Below are 17517 nucleotides of genomic sequence, written 5' to 3'. Positions count from 1 at the left end.
AATGGCAAGCTAGAAGTCTGTCTCAAAGGCCCTGACCTCTATGTTAGCACATCTCCATGAGCAGGTGTTGATGAACCCTCAACAAAATTCAGAGGCCTGCTCATCAAGTGAAGTTTCTTGGGACTAAGTACGGTGGATTCACAACACTCAGTCCCTCCAGCAGTAAAAGAAAAACTATGTTGCTTTACCTCCTCCCTCTCCCTAATGAAGATGAGGTCGGCATCTTATTGAACCTTTTTGGGTACTGGAAACAGCATGTACCTACTTGGGCATTCTATTTTCTTCTTTATATCAGCTAATCTGAAAATCCAGATCTTTTAAGTGCGGCTCCAACCAAAAAGTTGCACTGGAAGTTGCCCATCAAGTTGTGGCACATTCTCTATTTTGGGGGCCCTACAACTCTTAATGGCCCCTTTGAACTAGAAGTCTTTGAGACTGATGCTTTTGCAGATTAAAGCTTGTGGCAAAAGGAGTCAGGCTCCACCCACAAGGTACACCTTGGGTTTTGTACCTGTCAATTCCCTTGACACATCTACAAGGTACACTCCCTTTGAGAAGAAAGGATTAGCTTGCTGTTGGGCTCTTGTTAAAACTGATGCCTGATCCATTGAGGTTTTGAGGCTCTGTAGCCTGATATTGCCATTTGGGAGTGCATCAACTAAGACTTCACAACTAGCAAGGTAAAACATGCCCACCAAGTCTCACTTCTCAAATAGAAATAAAACACTCAAGGAGCACATACATGGGTGGCTCAGTCAGTTGAAAGTCTGACTCTTGGTTTCAGCACAGGTCATGATCTCACGGTCGTGGGATGGAGCCCCGAGTCGGGCTCCGTACTCAGCAGGGAGTCTCCTTAAGATTCTCTCTCCTCCTCCCTCTGCCCCTTCCCCCCACTCCCTCGCTTGCTCTAAAATAAATCTTAAAAAAAAAAAAAAAAAGACACTCAAGAAAGCAGTTGACCTCTTGGCTTTACCATGAAAAAAATGGTAGCTCCCCCAACTCTGTTGCCCAAAGAAAGCCACTAGATCAATGAGGTCTTTGATTCACCGACGGTTTGGCTAAACTCAAGACTGATGTTGTTCCCTGGGCTGCTGCAAATGCTCAGCTTTAGCACCAACTACACAAAACCGGAAGTGGATGTGGTCCCTGTGCTCAGAGGGCAGAACTCAGAAGTTTTCTTCATAGCCCTGGATGACATTCTACACAATGAACCATATTATATTTTATTGACTCCTGGGCTGCTGCCAATGACCCAGCTGTTTGGAAGAGCTGGAAATCTTGGCAGATGAAAGACATCTATCCTCAGGACCACAACTGTGGAAACAAATAGCAGTTGCTGATCAAACTATTTGGATCACTGATTCAGATGCCCATGGTTAGGGCCTGTTCTCTAATGATACTAACCAGAATGAAGCTGCTGATCAAGCCTGCATTGCCTAGACTTCCATCACTGACCCCTAGATCCAGTGTTATTCTGAACATGCTGACATATCCACCATCACAGACAGCATAAAGTAAAGGACCTTATGCTTCTGATATACAAATTGCCACTGGATGCCAGACATGTGACACCTGCCAAAAGCTGGCCTATTTGTCTCGTGGTGAAGGAGGCTACACTGCGCATTGTCTCTGACTGTTCCTAAAGACTGACTACACTGGACCTTTGATGCCATCCCAGGGCTATCCATACTGTCTCACCACTGCTGACACTTTTTAAGGATGCAGTGCCGCTGTTTCAGACTGATCTGCTGGTTCTGGCCACACCACTGTGCCCTTGAGACTAATCTGTGTCATATGTTTAGCTGTCTGAATCATCTGCAGTCTGATCTTTCTGTGCCTAAAGCTACTCGATAATTGGCTGACAGCCAAGGTATTGACGAACCCTGCAAGCTCCCTACCATGCACAGATATAGATAATGTAGAGCACTGCAAAAGCCTCCTTCAATACTGACTTAGGAAGATTTCTGACTCTACTTCTCTTATCTCCTCTTTGTCCAAAAATCTGAGTAAGGCAGTTTGGTCATTGAATTCAGCTGTCCCCAGAAAAGAACCATCTCTTCTCTGCTTCCTGGATAATGATCAAGACAAAATGGGTGGGAAGTTATAGAAACCAAATTGGAAAGTTTGAATTCTGCCCTAACCATTCTCAGACACAATCCTTTTCCTTCCCTTGCAATGGCAACCCTGGCACAGCCTGGCTGGTGTCTCTTCCAGGTGACAGCCCAGTCTCAAGTGGGCTTAGCAGATTCAAACTTAATTCCAGTTCAGTCATCTGGACTTTCTTATTGAACTGACATCATCTTAGATCCTAAAAATAATGACCACTTGGTTGAATATACTGCTTGCCAGGTACACTTAAGAGTGGCCCTTGTGGGGCGCCTGGGTGGCTCATTCGGTTTAGTGTCTGGCTCTTGGTTTTGGCTCAGGTCATAATCTCAGGGTCCTGAGATCCAGCGCAGAGTCTGCTTATCCCTCTCCCTCCCCCTCAGCACCTCTCCCAGCTCATGCTTGCTTGGCTTTCTCTAAATAAATAAATAAAAATCTTAAAAAAAAAAAAAAAAAAAGTGGCCCTTGTGAGTCAAAGTGGGAGATACAATGGGTCTCTAAGTTTCATGAAAATGCCTTTGATTCTATGGAGGTGAAGGGAGAGCAACAACCCTGACACCTGAAAAGAAAAAAAATCTTAAGACTCCAGGAGGTATGGGGGAGGAAGGGATTAATGGTCTTTGTCCTTTAGAACTGCCCCTATAGCCTTCCTCTGCAGGAAAATGCTCTGATGCAGCTCTCCCAAACTGTTACAAGCAACTTTAAATCAACTGCTGGATCTGTCCTCCCCTGCCCAATGACTCTGACCATGATTTGATGATCATTTCCCTTAACTATACCAAGAAGTCTTTTGGAAACAGCAGGGGATGGCCAAGCTCCTACATGTTCCATATCTGCCCCACTACTGTTCCCAAAGCTGAGGCTCAGTTCATGAGGTGGATATTTACCACTCAACTGGCATTCAGGTGCGCATGACAAACAGAATGGTTTGAGCTGACTGCCCTCAGACAATCCCTCCAAAAAACAAGGACCAGCTTCAATCAAGGAAAGGGGGAAGCCACATTTGAGGCTTGTGCCCCTGAACGATGAAGGTCCTACTCTAGGGTACACACAATTGTAAACAACACTTTCTTTCCGACCCACCTATATGCCCCAGGGACCATACTTCTCGTATGAGAGCCAGGTACTAACTTCCCTCCCTAAAAGTATGATGACTTGCACTTCATGGGTGGGTAGAAGAGATCATCTAGTTTTTAAGGAAACACCACAAATAGATCAGTTTAGTTCTCAGATGACTGGAGTGATGCTCTCTCCAAAACAAGGCAACTTTTGGGTACTTGGGGGAGTTTCCTAGAAAAATAACTGACTTGTTATTTATGTGTGCTCCATGGGTAGTTTTCCCTACAATGGGAATCATCCAAATTAAAAAGGTGATACAAAATTTGTGCCTCACTTAAGCCTATGTGATCAGTGATACCACTTGGGTCCTGGAAGTCATTCATGTCAGCCTCAAATCACTGGTTAGGGTTATTATGGATGATAGACTTGCCCTAGACTTCCTCCCAGTGGGCCAATGCAGAGACTGTGCAAGTGCTAAAAGATCTTGCTATACTTGGATTAATGCTTAAAGCTAAGTGGAAAAGTCAACACAGAGACTAAAGATAAAAACTACCTGGCTTTCTAGGAATTTATTCAGTTGGTTGAGTCCAGGACCTTAGGGGAGTGAGTGGATGGTTAAACTCAGCACTGCAGGGTGGCCACATCCTCCTGCTTCAAGTTCTGTTTATAGTTGCCTTAATTAAATCCAGTGTGAAAAAAAACTGAATGGATTAGGACCCAGTCCCTATTGATCAGATTAATGAGAGTGGTCATAGAGTAGTATACTCGTGGAAAAATTTACCAGAAGCTAAAATAATGTAGAAACAAGGATACTGTTGGAAGATAACTCTCCACGGATCCCTCATGTTTCTATAGGTCTTATAAACAAAGATACCTTTGTTCTGGATCTTTTCAAGGTTGTCTGCATAGCAAATAGCCTTAGAAGAGAATGCTTGTCTTCTCAAGTGGAGGATAGGTTCATTTATTACCCAGTATAATAAAGATAATGGCCCCTCCGGCCAGGTTTGCTTGCAGCTCATTATAAAAAAACTTCAGTTTCCTCAAATGTGATGCAAACCACTGTGAGTACAGCACACACCTAGGCCACTGTTGTCACCCCTGAGGGATTTGGGTGGGGGCTGAGGAGGGAAAGAAAAATTGATATGAACATGGAGCTCATGCTGCTCCTTATGCTGTGAAAGAAATGAAGTCCCTTCTCTCTGACTCAGGAGTCTCCTCCTGTCTTCTGCCAGCATCCAAAAAAACTGGCAGGCCAACTTACAGCTTGCAAATAGGATAAAATCTCAGACCCTTCACAGTTCTTGACAATAACCCAATTTAAAAATGGGCAAAAAATCTAGACACCTTGCCAAAGAAGATAAACACATGGCAAAAAAGCACATGAAATAATGCTCACCATTAGCTGTAAGGGAAATGCAAATTAAAACCACTATATACCTACTAGCACAGCTAAAATAAAAAGGCCTGATCATACCAAGAATTAGCAAGGCTGTGGAGCAATGGGAACTCTCATACACTGCAAGTTGGAACGTAAAATGGCACAATTTGGAAAACAGTTTAGCAGTTTCTTAAAAAAAATTAAACACACCTACTATACAACCCAGCTATTCCACTCCTAGGTATTTACTGAGAAATGAAAGAACAGCCACTTTATTCGTAATAGGTGGAAACACCATCAACAGGTGGTACAGCCATACAATGGAATACTACTTGGTAATAAAAGGGAACGAAATAGTAATACCCACAACAACACTGACAAATCTCTAAAACAAAATGCTAAATGCAAAACGTCAAACACAAAGACTACACTGTAGGAGTGCATTTATATGACATCCTAAATAAAATACAACTATAGTGATAAAGATCAAATCAATGGATAACTGAGGCTGGGGATCAGGGTTGACTAGAGTCATGAGAAAACTCAGGATGATGGAAATGTTCCCTTATCTTGATTATGGTGGTGATTACACCACTGTATACAACTGCCAAAATTCAAACTCAGTATTAATCTGGTGAATTGTTTTACATGTAAATTACACCTCAACAGGTTGGAGAGGAAAGATCTATAAGGCAACTGTTGCTTCCGATCAAATATCAAGAACCCTCTCCTACAGTTTCGAATAAACAATAATGGAACTCCAGCAAAGCAAAATAAAGTCCTCATACTTTCCTCAGTGTCATTCAAAAAGTTGACACTATATTCCAAAAATACTTGCATACTGCGAATGTGAGAAGAGCACCTAATTCACCTTTTGTATCTGCAAAATATTATATAATAATCTCAATACAGAATTGCCTTAACCAATTTAACCACAACTAAATTAATTTTTATTCCTAAATTGCATTATAAACAGCCAATACATAATGTTGCTGTCTTCCTGTTTGTAAAGAACTCTTCAGAGTATAGTGCATGCCTAACTGGTTCAAGAAACAATTCAACACATTACTCTAAAAAGCACTCACTTATGGTTGTAATTACTGTGTTATAATAAATCTTCTAAAAAGTTCTAAATAAATAGGCTTGGGAAAACAGCTGTGCCCAGTTGTTCTTACCTTCATCTCCCAATGACTATACACATGAACTCAATTCCTAACCCTCCCAAATCCAACCTAGGGTATTGTCAGAAGAAGTTCCACTGTTCTGCTGCCAAGGACTCTCCCCATAGTGATATACTACTCACTACTACGATCAGCAAGGGGACCACACAGATAGAACATTTTTCCAGAAGGTTCTCATCCAGGATTTAACCACAAATCTGATGTTGCCCCATCCATACTGTATTCTCTTTACCTCCATTTTGAAAAGGTATGACATCATCAGATAATAATATAACCTCAACACACCTCGATTTTGTTGCCCATGTCTCAGCTCTCTCTACAGGAGAGTACTGACCTGGTTTTCATCAGCATGCACCCATCCATCCATTCACAAATGTGTACCACACACTTACTATGTGCCAGGCACTAGGCATTAGAGAATACGTACACATCAAGCTCTTGGTTTAATCCCGAATTCTGTCATCAAACTAATTAAAATGGAGAAATGGTACTTTTGGATGATTATAGTTCAATTATTTCTTAGAATTATTCTAAATTATATCTTCTGACTGAACCACACCATGAGTTGGACTAAATTATGTTGCTCCATTTGCAACTGATTTTACCAAACTGCACTTTAGTGTTACAGCAATGACCTATACTAAGGCCATGATAGGAAACAGAGCCAGGTTGGGGCACCTGGGTGGCTCAGTCGTTAAGCGTCTGCCTTCGGCTCAGGTCATGATCCCAGGGTCCTGGGATCAAGCCCCGCATTGGGCTCCCTGCTCAGCAGGAAGCCTGCTTCTCCCTCTCCCACTCCCCCTGCTGTGTTCCCTCTCTTGCTGTGTCTCTCTCTGTCAAATAAATAAAATCTTTAAAGAAAAAAAAAGAAAGAAACAGAGCCAGGAGATAATTATAAGACCAGTTCACATTTAGAGTACTATATGCCAGACACCATGCTAAATACTTTAGATGCATTAATTCATTCAACCCTCACAAGCAATCCTATGTAGAAAGTACCATTATCCCCATTTGACGGATGAAGAAGCCAAGCTGCTGACAGGTCGAGTAACTTCATAAAGGCCACACAGTGGTAGAGCTAGGATATTATCCAGGCAAACAGACTCCAGAGCTCTTGTTCTCAGTCATTATATTACAGTACCACTATTCTTTACGCAAGATGTTGGAAGTCTTTATTTGTTATATCATTTAATGTTTTCTTAATACTTTCTATGAGAAATTTTGTGTCTTAATACCAAGAACGGCTCCTAAGCAACGGGTTTGTTCTCATAACCATGAATAATGTAACTTAGGATTTTTCTTTCCTTTTTCTTTGCACTAGGTGCTTCAAAGTTCAGAGCTAGATTTAGCTCATCTAGCAAGTATACAGACTTAAATGGCATGCATACTGGCTACCATATTTCTAACTTCACTGATCATCGCCCCCATCTGGTCTATTAATCTTCATCCATTTCCTCACTTACTTTTAAACAGTACTAGGTTAATCTTGGTAAGCCAAACCCTTTTTAGAGTATGGCTTGGTGCAATTAACAACTCAAATCCAACAAAACAGTTTACGGGGACACAAACAACTCCTTTAAATGCTGCCTAGTCCTCCTTATTTTACCAGGTACAAAACATACTACTTTAGTTATCCTTAGCAGTTTTTAACATAAGGACAAGAAATCAAGTGTGGGTGGGGTGCCTGGGTGGCTCAGTTGTTAAGCGTCTGCCTTCGGCTCAGGTCATAATCCCAGGGTCCTGGGATCGAGCCCCACATTGGGCACCCTCCTCGGCGGGAAGCCTGCTTCTCCCTCTCCCACTCCCCCTGCTTGTGTTCCCTCTCTCGCTGTGTCTCTGTCAAATACATAAATAAAATCTTAAAAAAAAAAAAAAAAGAAGAAAAGAAATCAAGTGTGGGAGAAAGAGCAATCAGTATCCAGAATTTTATAGATCCTTAAATATTCTTAATTTTAAAATGTCAGTTCTTTATGGCATAACACATATAATAAAATCTTGACTAACAAGGTGTACGTGACTGAATATAACTATCTGTGTGTCGCTGGGCAAGTAATTACCTGACTTCAAGGGCTTTGATAGCTTCTAGCATTTGTAGAAACTCTGCTGCTTTCCATACATCATTGGCTTCTTCTTCTCCTTGTATCATTAATTTTGCTGTATATGTGAACTCAATTAAATGACGGAAGGCCATTTTACTAACACCTGTAAAAAAAGATGTGCATTAGCAAATATGCATGTTGATTCAAATCTTCTAACATTAGTAAAGAAAAAAAAGCTCAGTGTTTGAAACCTGATTAGTATCTGAATTTTGGAAAATTATTTCCTGGTGGAATTCTCATTAACGGTACAGTGAGACTGTACCAAGTTCCAGCAGTAACTACCAAACTATTTTAAGATCTTTCCCAAAAATTTCTAAGGCCCTTATGACAGTAAAACCTACCACTCAAACATACGAATGGGTTGTTACAGGTCAGACAGGCTACTTTCCTGCCAGGGATCTCTGCATCAACTCAGCTCCAAATCTTCAAGGGCTTTCCACAGCTCAGCAAATAAAGTTCCATACCACTCTGCCTTTATTTCAAGGTACTTCACGTGATTTTTCTATTTACCACTATTTTTCCCTTCCAAATTTTGAACTCTATTAATCCCATACTATATACTGATCTTCAAACCCTTCACTTCTAAAGCTTCCTTGCCTTTATTAATATTTACCCTCCTTCCTGAATGCTTAATCACTTTATCTCTGTACAAATCCCAGCACCCTTGAAGGCCCAATTCTAATGCCACATACTTAATGAGACTTTCTTTAATGCTCCTCCCCACCCCCCCGGCTGAACTCTGTACTTGTTCTGACAATTACAACTCATGGGCATCTCTTGACTCTAAGCTACTTGAGGGAAATGATTGTTTCTGTACACTCACCTCACAGTATCTAACACAATGCTCCCTAAGATGCAGACACACAAAATAGGAATGAATAAGAGCTAAAGTCACTTTCAAAATTAAGCTTCCACAATTCCAACTTTTCTTTACAAGTTTTATGTTTAAATTTTGGCCCAAAAGATACTCTATTTCTTTGTGCTCTTCAATGCTATATATTATTTCAATCTGCTAATGCAAGGCTACAAAAATCTACTGAAACAAAGAAAAACTACTTTATTTATTTTTAAAAGATTTTTAAGTACTCTCTATACCCAACTTGGGGTTTGAACCTACAACCCCGATTATCAAAAGTCACATGCTGCACCGACTGAGGCAGACAGGCACCCCAGAAGAAAACTATTTTTAACATAGAATTTTTACACTAAGAAATGCCCATGTCCAAACTGCACACAATATACACAACTGCAAATACAAAAATGCTTTTATGTTCTTCCTAGGCACTTTATACACCTGCATAAGCAAACTAAAAATAACTGGATTCTCTGAAGGTTACTTTGAGTCCCCTAAATCTTTATTCTCCTGGTTATCTTTTGACCATGTTATTCTTTATTATATGAGAGTAACTAAAAAAATTTTTTAAGGAGTTTTTAACCAAATATTTAAAAGTGCAACAAAAGTCCTTTCTAAAAACATGTAAATTTTTCTTGAATAAGATTTTGATTTTTAATCAAACACACACATGTAATACTGCAAATATCAAGCATGACTCCAAACACCTCACAAGTATTAACATAACAATCCTATGGAGAACTTTATTGTAATCTCCATTTTACAGATAGGAAAACTGAGGCACAGAAAAATTAATAACCGTGACTTTGGCAAGTTACTTAAGTGATGAAAACTAGAATCAACCCTAGATGGCCCAACTCATAAGTCCAAAATAAAGATTTTTACGTAAGATGATGGCAGGAAACATTCCAGCTTGGAAGAGTTTGAATACCTATGACTTCATTCACTGCAGGCCCACAATCTCTTATTCATAATCCCAAAGTCCCCCAATCTCTTAAGACCAGGAGTTTTCCCATAAATTTGGCAGCAAAATTTGGTTTGAGCTGACATGGGACTATTTATCCCATTTAGAGTAAATATTAATATGCTACTCTTCCAAAATATTGTTTGGTTACAGGATGTCACCCTAAGACCCCTTTGGGAGTAATGTAATACACAGACTGCATTATCTTAGAAAATTTGTAATTTCAAGAAACATCTGGCCTCCAAGGATTTGAATAAGGAACTGTAGACTTAGTTCCCAATTTTGGTTAATTAGAATCATTGTAAACTTAATAAAAGCATGGGTCTCTGATCTCCAGAATCAAAACTGGGATAGGGAACCTTTTTTTTATAAGCATCTTGGGTGCTTCTTAAGTCGCCAGTCCAGCACTAGTCCTAGGAATAAATCACTGACCTAATTAACTAACATGAACCAAACTGATACCACCTAACCAGGTAAGCGATGTGGTGACAGATGATACACAGTTGCAAAAACATTATTCTCCATGAGGACTAGTCTGGTAACTTTCAAATCTCAGCCCACTTTCTAATTAATCCCTTGCTCCTTTCATAACAGAAATGTGCAGGAGAACACAATTTTTCTGAGTATCTAAAGAAACCGTTAATATGAACACCTTAACCTGCATCTTCTTTTTTTCACTTAGGAAGAAGCAAAAGAGGGCAGCATTCTAGATATACAGAGTGAGGTCATTATTCATATTTTACAGATGGGGTTTCCAATTCTGGCTAAGACAAAGAAAGCACACTCTACCACTCCATACTCCATCTTGTCCACCGCTTACAATCATAAATCCTGGGAAGAATACATAAAGCAAATATATAAGGATTCTGAAAGATAAACAGAAGCAAGCATGCTGGGGAGAGAAATCAAAACTCAAAGAACAGCAGTGAGTTTCCTGCGTTTTTATTTTTCCTCAAATATATCCCAGCTTAGACTTGAAGACAGCCCAAATCCCATTTCTGGGTAGGAGGAACAGACAAAAAAGCCTAAGAAACTCTTTCTGGCTAGAGAACCAGGAAAGGGAATGTAGAGTATGAGTGGGGCGGGAAATCCTTGGTTATTACTCCTCTCAGCCCTGCCTCAAAGCAAGTTCCAGTTCTGATGCTGCACACCTGTGCTGGTGGCCACCAAGCAGGCACTAAATTCTGAGAGAAAGTTTTTCTTTCTGACAGAGAACTAGGAAATAGACGATGATCTGAAGAGCATGGAGAGAAATCTTATTTTTTTCCTCTCATCGCTTTGTCTAGGAAACAGATCCCACTGTGGGAAGCATAGGACAGCACAGGGACGCTAAAACCCCAGTTTTCTAGCCAGACGATCAGGGAAAGTTGCTCCTAGGAGCTAAAGTGCAGAAGTCAGAAGAGGGAACTAGAAGAAGGTCCTCTGTGAATGAAGTCTTGCTCTAGCCACCAACTTACACATGTGAAGAACTGAGCTGAGGTAGCACAGCAAAGGGTTTGAGTACCGCACTATGAGGCGGTCTACCACCCAGCTCGGCACACCTGGGACCTGAACACCACAACAAAAGTTTTGAAAACTAAATTGGAATTGCATCCACAATCCACATAAGGCAGTCTGAACCTAAAGCAGGTTGACTGCCTGCTAGAAACAAAACAAAGCAAAATCAACAAAACAAAGGACTTTAACACAGACTGTCATTATATTCAAAATGCTCATGACATAATACAAAATTACTTGACGTATCTTACAGATTTAAAAGAAAAAAAAAAGGAAGCCAACATGTTCAAGCTTATACAACTGACAACAGTAAAGAAAACTCAGGTTTTCGAATTACATGCCCAGGGCTTTCTCAATAGCCAGGTGACCTAGACAGGTTGTACAGTGATCCCAAAGTTAATGGCTTAAGAAAACACTGAACCACATTGATTTTTTAAACCTGGATCTGGCAAATAACAAAAACAGAAATGTTCTTACATTCTGTTTTCTCATTTGTCTATATTAAATACTAAAGGTTTGTATGTGCTATACTATAATGGAGACAGTAGGTCAGAGGTATTAAAAGGCACAAGAAACAATCTCAAGGTGGTTAGTCTTTAGAAGACCCTACTTCTCCAGGTATACTCCTTGCTCCAAAAGCAAAGCATATTCTAGCCTGTGCCACTTATTGACTGTTTAAGATTCTGCTTAAAAAGCAGAAGTCAACTCCTCTTTGAAATCTTCCCTCTCTAAGGTGGACTAAACTACTCATTCTCTCCTCTCAGCTATACCATTCCACAATAAAAGTCTCTGTAACACTTTTTGCACTCCTTTCTATATCTGTTGCTAATCTGTGATTAAATTTGCAAATTCTTTAAGGGCTGTCTTATTCACCAATTCTTCATTTCCTGGGTCTAGTATAGTACACAACATGTAACAGGTATTCAAAATTTGACAAATAGCCCCAATTTATTAAGCTTTGACAATGCACCAAACACTATGCTCAGCACTCTGCATATGTTATTTCCATTAATCATTACAAGCTTATAAAGTAATGAGGACTCTTCAGATGAGGAGGCAAATATGCAACTGAAGTAAAGTTACCTGCCTGGTGTCACACAGTACCTCAGGTAAATGAATGGATGAAATCTTGCCCTGTAATAGAAACCAATACCGTATAGACAGCTAGATTCTCACTTTAGTAAGCTTTGTGGATTTCCATTATACCTGTGGCTCTGTTCATCACAGATAATGAAAAGATTATCTACGGATATATCAGCCAGAATGCTAGATAAACTAGAATGTACCCCCCCCCCCAAAAAGGAACATGCTTAACTTTTTCATTTTCTTTACTCCCCAGGGCACCAAATTTCCCCAAGCGAATAGCGTTTCTAGGAAACTCATTCATAACAAAGAATACATACACCATGAAAAAGATACAAAACCAAAACTCAAGAACACTGAAAGAACTAAAATTCTGTATTTACTTAGGCAAGCTTATTTATTTCCTATAGTTTTGGATGACAGGGAGGTGTAGGTAATGTAGCAGTATAAGACAAAAGCACAGTAATTAATAGTACAAAGTGAATCCCTTGCTAGCTGGACAACACTGAGCATGTAACCATTTACAGCCTGTTCCCTGATGTGTAAATTGGAAATAATACCACTTACTTCAAACGATTGCTGTAAATCCCAGAAAAGGCACACAAACTGCATAGCACTATAGCTGGCACTTGGGAAGCTATTATTATAAAAGTCAAGCAAGTACAAAAATCGCTTTCTACTTTAAGGCAGCATCTATTGAATGATTCCTTCCATCCCAGACTCTATCCGCTAGAACTTCTGAATGCTACTTCAGTTCATCTTTCCTAGCCTTTTCCGTATTGTGGCAGCCCACTTCATTTTGTGCATGTCATATGTACCTCTGCTAGTAAAGAACCTTCTACTGTAACCTGCAGCTTCCACTGTAACCCATCAGTCTGAAACTTTAGCCCACTGAACAAAGATGGGAATTCACTTTTAATACATGTTTTCAAAAGACAGTGACCACTGGTTTTAGAAGTGGAAGAGACTCCTTTAAGAGACCAACAGCTACCATCTAATGTAAGAGTTTTTCCTGACAGATCATTTTACTAAGCACTTTACTGAAAGTAAGAATTCTCAAGTGTCAAAAGAACAATTTATCCAGTCACCTAATAGGAACCACTGATGCCTATTTCCCATGGTATCTTGCTAAATTAACTAACACTTCTTCATCAATTAAAATGTTCGCTAAGTATTGTATTTAAAACAAGCATTTACCTTCTATCTCCACCAAAGGTTCCTGAGTAAACTCCTGAAAGAATTTGTAGAAGAACTTACTGCAAGCAGCCAAAACAGCCTTGTGGGCCTTAAAATGGTGTCCTAGATTAAAAAGAAAAAAAAAGAAAAAAAAAAAAAAGAGTATCACATATATTCAAAAATCAAAAGTAAAACCAAAAAACAAAGTAGGAAATTATATAAAGTAGACCTTTCTCCATAATATAATCATAAGACTATATAGATTACTGAACTAAAGTTAGAATGTTCTTAGCGGCTATCTTGACAAATTTCAATCTTAATTAGACACAAAGCCAGATCTTTACCTCAAAGACCTTATTAAGTCAGTTTTATAAAAGCCAGTTTACAAAACTAGAAGAGGTACAGAGCTTCTTACCACTTAAAGAGTCAAAGGTATATCCTATTCATTTAAAACTGCTAAATATAAACACAACCCAAAATGTTACATACATCATTTGGAAAGAGAGAAGAAAACGCCATAGAATAAGCATAAAGTTGGATGTATTTGCTATGGAAAACATGTTAACATGCCTAATATTTGGAAGCAGCAGACCTACAATGCAGCAAATCTATAATAAAGAATAGCCTGCCTTGAGATGCCTATTTTCACTAAATAGAAAAGTTACCCAAGCTGCGTTTGCCTCCATTATAATGACAACTCCTAATACTGGTAAAGACCCCATTTGATTTGGCTTCCCAAAGCGGGTACCAGTGCTGCAAAGGAATCTCACATTCTCCCTCCAAGACCATCTGGGAAACTAGAAAGAATCAACACTTCCCAAATGATTGCTGTGAAAGGCTCCTCAAAGCAGCTTATGAATAGAAGGCTATTATCCAAACATTTAGAGATATCCTCCCTATCTCCAAAACCATCATCTTGCACTCCAGTGTGCAATGGGAAAACTTAAAAAGGCTGCAAAAAAGTTAAGATGCGATGATTATGTTGAAAGCGTGACTAGCCAACTAGCCTTCTGCAACATGGTCTACGTGAGTGGACACTGACAAGTCCCCCACCCAGGTCCCAGCGCACACTCAAAAGGCACAGGCCATAGAGAGTGGGTATAAAAGGCGGGTGGGGGAAGGGGAGATAAGAACGGAAGCCACAAATTCGCTGCTCTACCCACCACCCTACCCACCGTCGACAATCAGGGTGATGTCAGTAAACCGATCCTGCTCCCGCTGTTCATTCAATCGGTCCAGGATCATTTTATGATGTTCCGGGAACTCCTGAAGGCATTCCATCGTCTCTTCGGCCTCCATGGCCGTCGGGTTGCTCTACAAAAGAGGAGCATGATAATGTACACCCATGAGCTCGGGCTGAGGCACAAAACCCCTAAAGCTTAAAACAACAAAAAACAAAACCCCAGCTACGTGAAAAGAAGGGGGGAGGGTGAGGCAAGAGGAGAGGAAGGCGAGGGAAGAAAGAAAGGCGAGCCGGGTGGCCGCCGCGCGTTGGGGGCCGGAGCCGCGGCCGCGGGACTCCGAGCCTGACCTAATTGGAGTCGGGAGACGCGAGCTGAAGCGGGGTGGGCAGAGCGCCGGTGGCTCCGGGCGCCGGGGCGCGCAAGTCCGGCAGAGGAAGGGACCCGACAGCCGTGGCGGCCCTCTAACGGCCCGCCAAGCCCTTCTGCCAGGCCCTGGCTCCCGCCGCCCCGGGACCCGGTCCGGCCCGCGGCCCACAACGACTCCCGGGTCGCCTCTCCCTCCCCCGCCCTCCCTCTTCTCCCCCGCCCCGACCGGGCCGGCACTCACTCAGGGAAGGAGGAGCGGCCCGAGCCTGCGCGTCACTTACGTCGACGTGCCGCGTCACCGCGCTGGGCTCCGGCTGACGCCGACCAAGCGTCGACCACTGAGAAAACGGGCCACAACCCCACCCGCCCCCACTAGTGGCGGGCGGAGTCTACCGAGGGGTTTGACATGGGCGATGGTGAGGCCGCGGCCGCTACCGCGAGGAGGAGAAAGTCCGGCAAAGGGGGAGCTGGGCCAGCTCTGAGCCAGGCCGTACCCGGGGCGGGGATCCTAAATCACCGCCTCTCCACCCACCCCCTACCGCGGGGCTCCAGGTGTGAGTGCTTCCGACCCGGACTTCGGAATAAGCGCGCAACGCGATCCGGGTGCGCTTTTATTCGGCGACTCCTCCAGCCCCGCCCCCTTTCCTCCCAAGCTTTAGGTCGGCCAGCCTTACCTAGCTCGTGATGCTCCCTGTCTCCTCTCTGGCCCTCAGAGCCTCTCCTTCCTCGCTCTCCCCTCTCGGGGCGAAACTCAACCCACACTGTTTCCTACCCCTAAACAGCGCCTCGCCCTCCATTTCCTCGCGAGTGCCCGGACACTGCCTCCACTGGGTCTGGCCGGCGCACGTGCACTCGCTCCGAGACCCGGGCGGCCGCGCCGCGGGCGGCGGCCACGGGCGCGAGCACGTTCCGGCCGCCTGGGACCTTCCTCCCGGGTGCCCGCCCTCTCCACGCTCGGCAGGCAGCACGTGTTTGCTGGGCTCAGAACCTGGATCTACTCCGATTATTTACACATGATGCTATTACTACAGCTCTCCACTCCCAAGCCCCGCGCTTAAAGAGGCCGGTGACTTACAATCAGCCTCACTTGGATGGGTCATTCACTCATTCATCTGGGAAAAAAAATGCTTTCGGAGGATAACCGGTTGAGATTTCCTTTTTTCTCAGAAGAAAACAGAGTGGGGAATTAGGGGAAGACTCAAATAGCTGGCTATATGCAGGAGTGAGTGTAATCATTATTTCAACAGACACTTATTTAGAGCCAACGCTGTGCTAGGCACTGTTTAAGGGACTGAGAAATCAAGTGGTGAACAAGGGGTATGTGGTTTCTGCCTTCCTAATCTTAGTCTAATAGAGTAGATAGATATTTTGTATAGTTAATTGCCTGGGTGCAGAGTTCTGAGTGTTACGAGATGTAAAAAACAAGGTAATCTGGGGTGGGGGTGGGAGAGTCAAGGAAAGCTAGTGACCTGTAAGAAGCAATATGAAGTCTGAGTGTTCTTAACCAAGTGTACAGCACATTCAGAGGCAACAAGATTATAGCATTTTGAGAACTAAAAGAATGCTGGTGAGACAGCCCCACAGGGGCCTTGTAAAGATGATAGATTTTCTTTTAATCGCAAAGGGAAACCTTGAAGGTTGAGCAGGATAGTGACATTTTGAGATTTACTTTTTTAAAGAGAGAATTCTAGCCCCAGTATGGACGATAGACTAAATGGGAGAAGATGCAAGGAGTAGAGACCAGTGGGAGGCTATTAGTAATGTAGATGAAATCATGGTGGCAAATGGGATTAGAGAATTGGATGGAATCCAGAAATAGGATCAACATTGGCTGGAAAGCATGTCATGGGTACTAAATACATGTTGGATGTATTCATGGTGAGAGAAAAGAACACTCAAGAATGGCTCCTAGATTTCTGGCTTGAATGGATTGTTGGAACAATTTTACCAAAATGGAGAATATAAGTGGAGGAAATGGGGAGGGAAGAGATCATTTTAAGGAGACAACTAAATGCAGATGATGTCAACAAGTCTTTTATATATGGACCTGTATAGCATTTAGGGGAGAGAGCTAGTATTAGGGATTTGGAAAGTTTTAGCATAAAGTGGGTATCGAAGCCTTGGAAACAGATATTTTTTTCATCCATCCTAATGCAAAATTAATTAATTGATTAATTAATTTAGATTTTAATCCCAATATAGTTAACATAGTGTTCTATTAGTTTCAGGTGTACAATATAGTGATTCAGTAATTCTATACATCAGCCAGTGCTCATGATGAAAAGTACACTCCTTAATCCCCATCATCTATTTCACCCATCCCCCCACCCACCTTCCCTCTGGTAACCATCAGTTTGTTTTCTATAGTTAGAGTTAAGAATCTTTTTCTTGGTTTGTCTCTTTTTCCCTTTGCTTATTAAATTCCACATATGAGTGAAATTATATGGTATTTGTCTTTCTCTGACAGACTTATTTCACTTAGCGTTATACTCTCAAGCTCTATCCATGTCCTTGCAAATGACAAGATTTCATTTTTTTAAATGGCTGAATAATAGGCCATTGTATATACAT

At 41.8% G+C, this 17517-nt stretch overlaps 1 protein-coding gene across 8 annotated transcripts in view; it reads right to left on the bottom strand.

Moving 5' to 3' along the window:
- Window positions 1–15846, bottom strand: part of ZNF131 (zinc finger protein 131) — a 30569-nt gene extending 14723 nt beyond the window's left edge. For 2 of the 8 annotated variants that reach the window (XM_032415279.1, XM_032415283.1), the window contains exons 1-4: window positions 15621–15846; window positions 14572–14710; window positions 13418–13519; window positions 7782–7926 (exon numbers count right to left, since the gene is read on the bottom strand). In XM_032415279.1, the coding sequence (XP_032271170.1) occupies window positions 7782–7926; window positions 13418–13519; window positions 14572–14695 (371 nt within the window). In that variant the 5' untranslated portion in view covers window positions 14696–14710; window positions 15621–15846. The other 6 variants (XM_032415282.1, XM_032415281.1, XM_032415280.1 and 3 more) reach the window with 6 other exon arrangements.
- Between the last annotated feature and the right edge of the window lie 1671 nt (window positions 15847–17517).

Source organism: Phoca vitulina, unplaced genomic scaffold, assembly GCF_004348235.1.
Source record: "Phoca vitulina isolate PV1807 unplaced genomic scaffold, GSC_HSeal_1.0 scaffold17, whole genome shotgun sequence".
Taxonomy (NCBI): Eukaryota; Metazoa; Chordata; class Mammalia; order Carnivora; family Phocidae; genus Phoca; species Phoca vitulina.
Note: the sequence above shows the minus strand (reverse complement) of the source record. Positions and strands in the feature narration are given on the sequence as shown.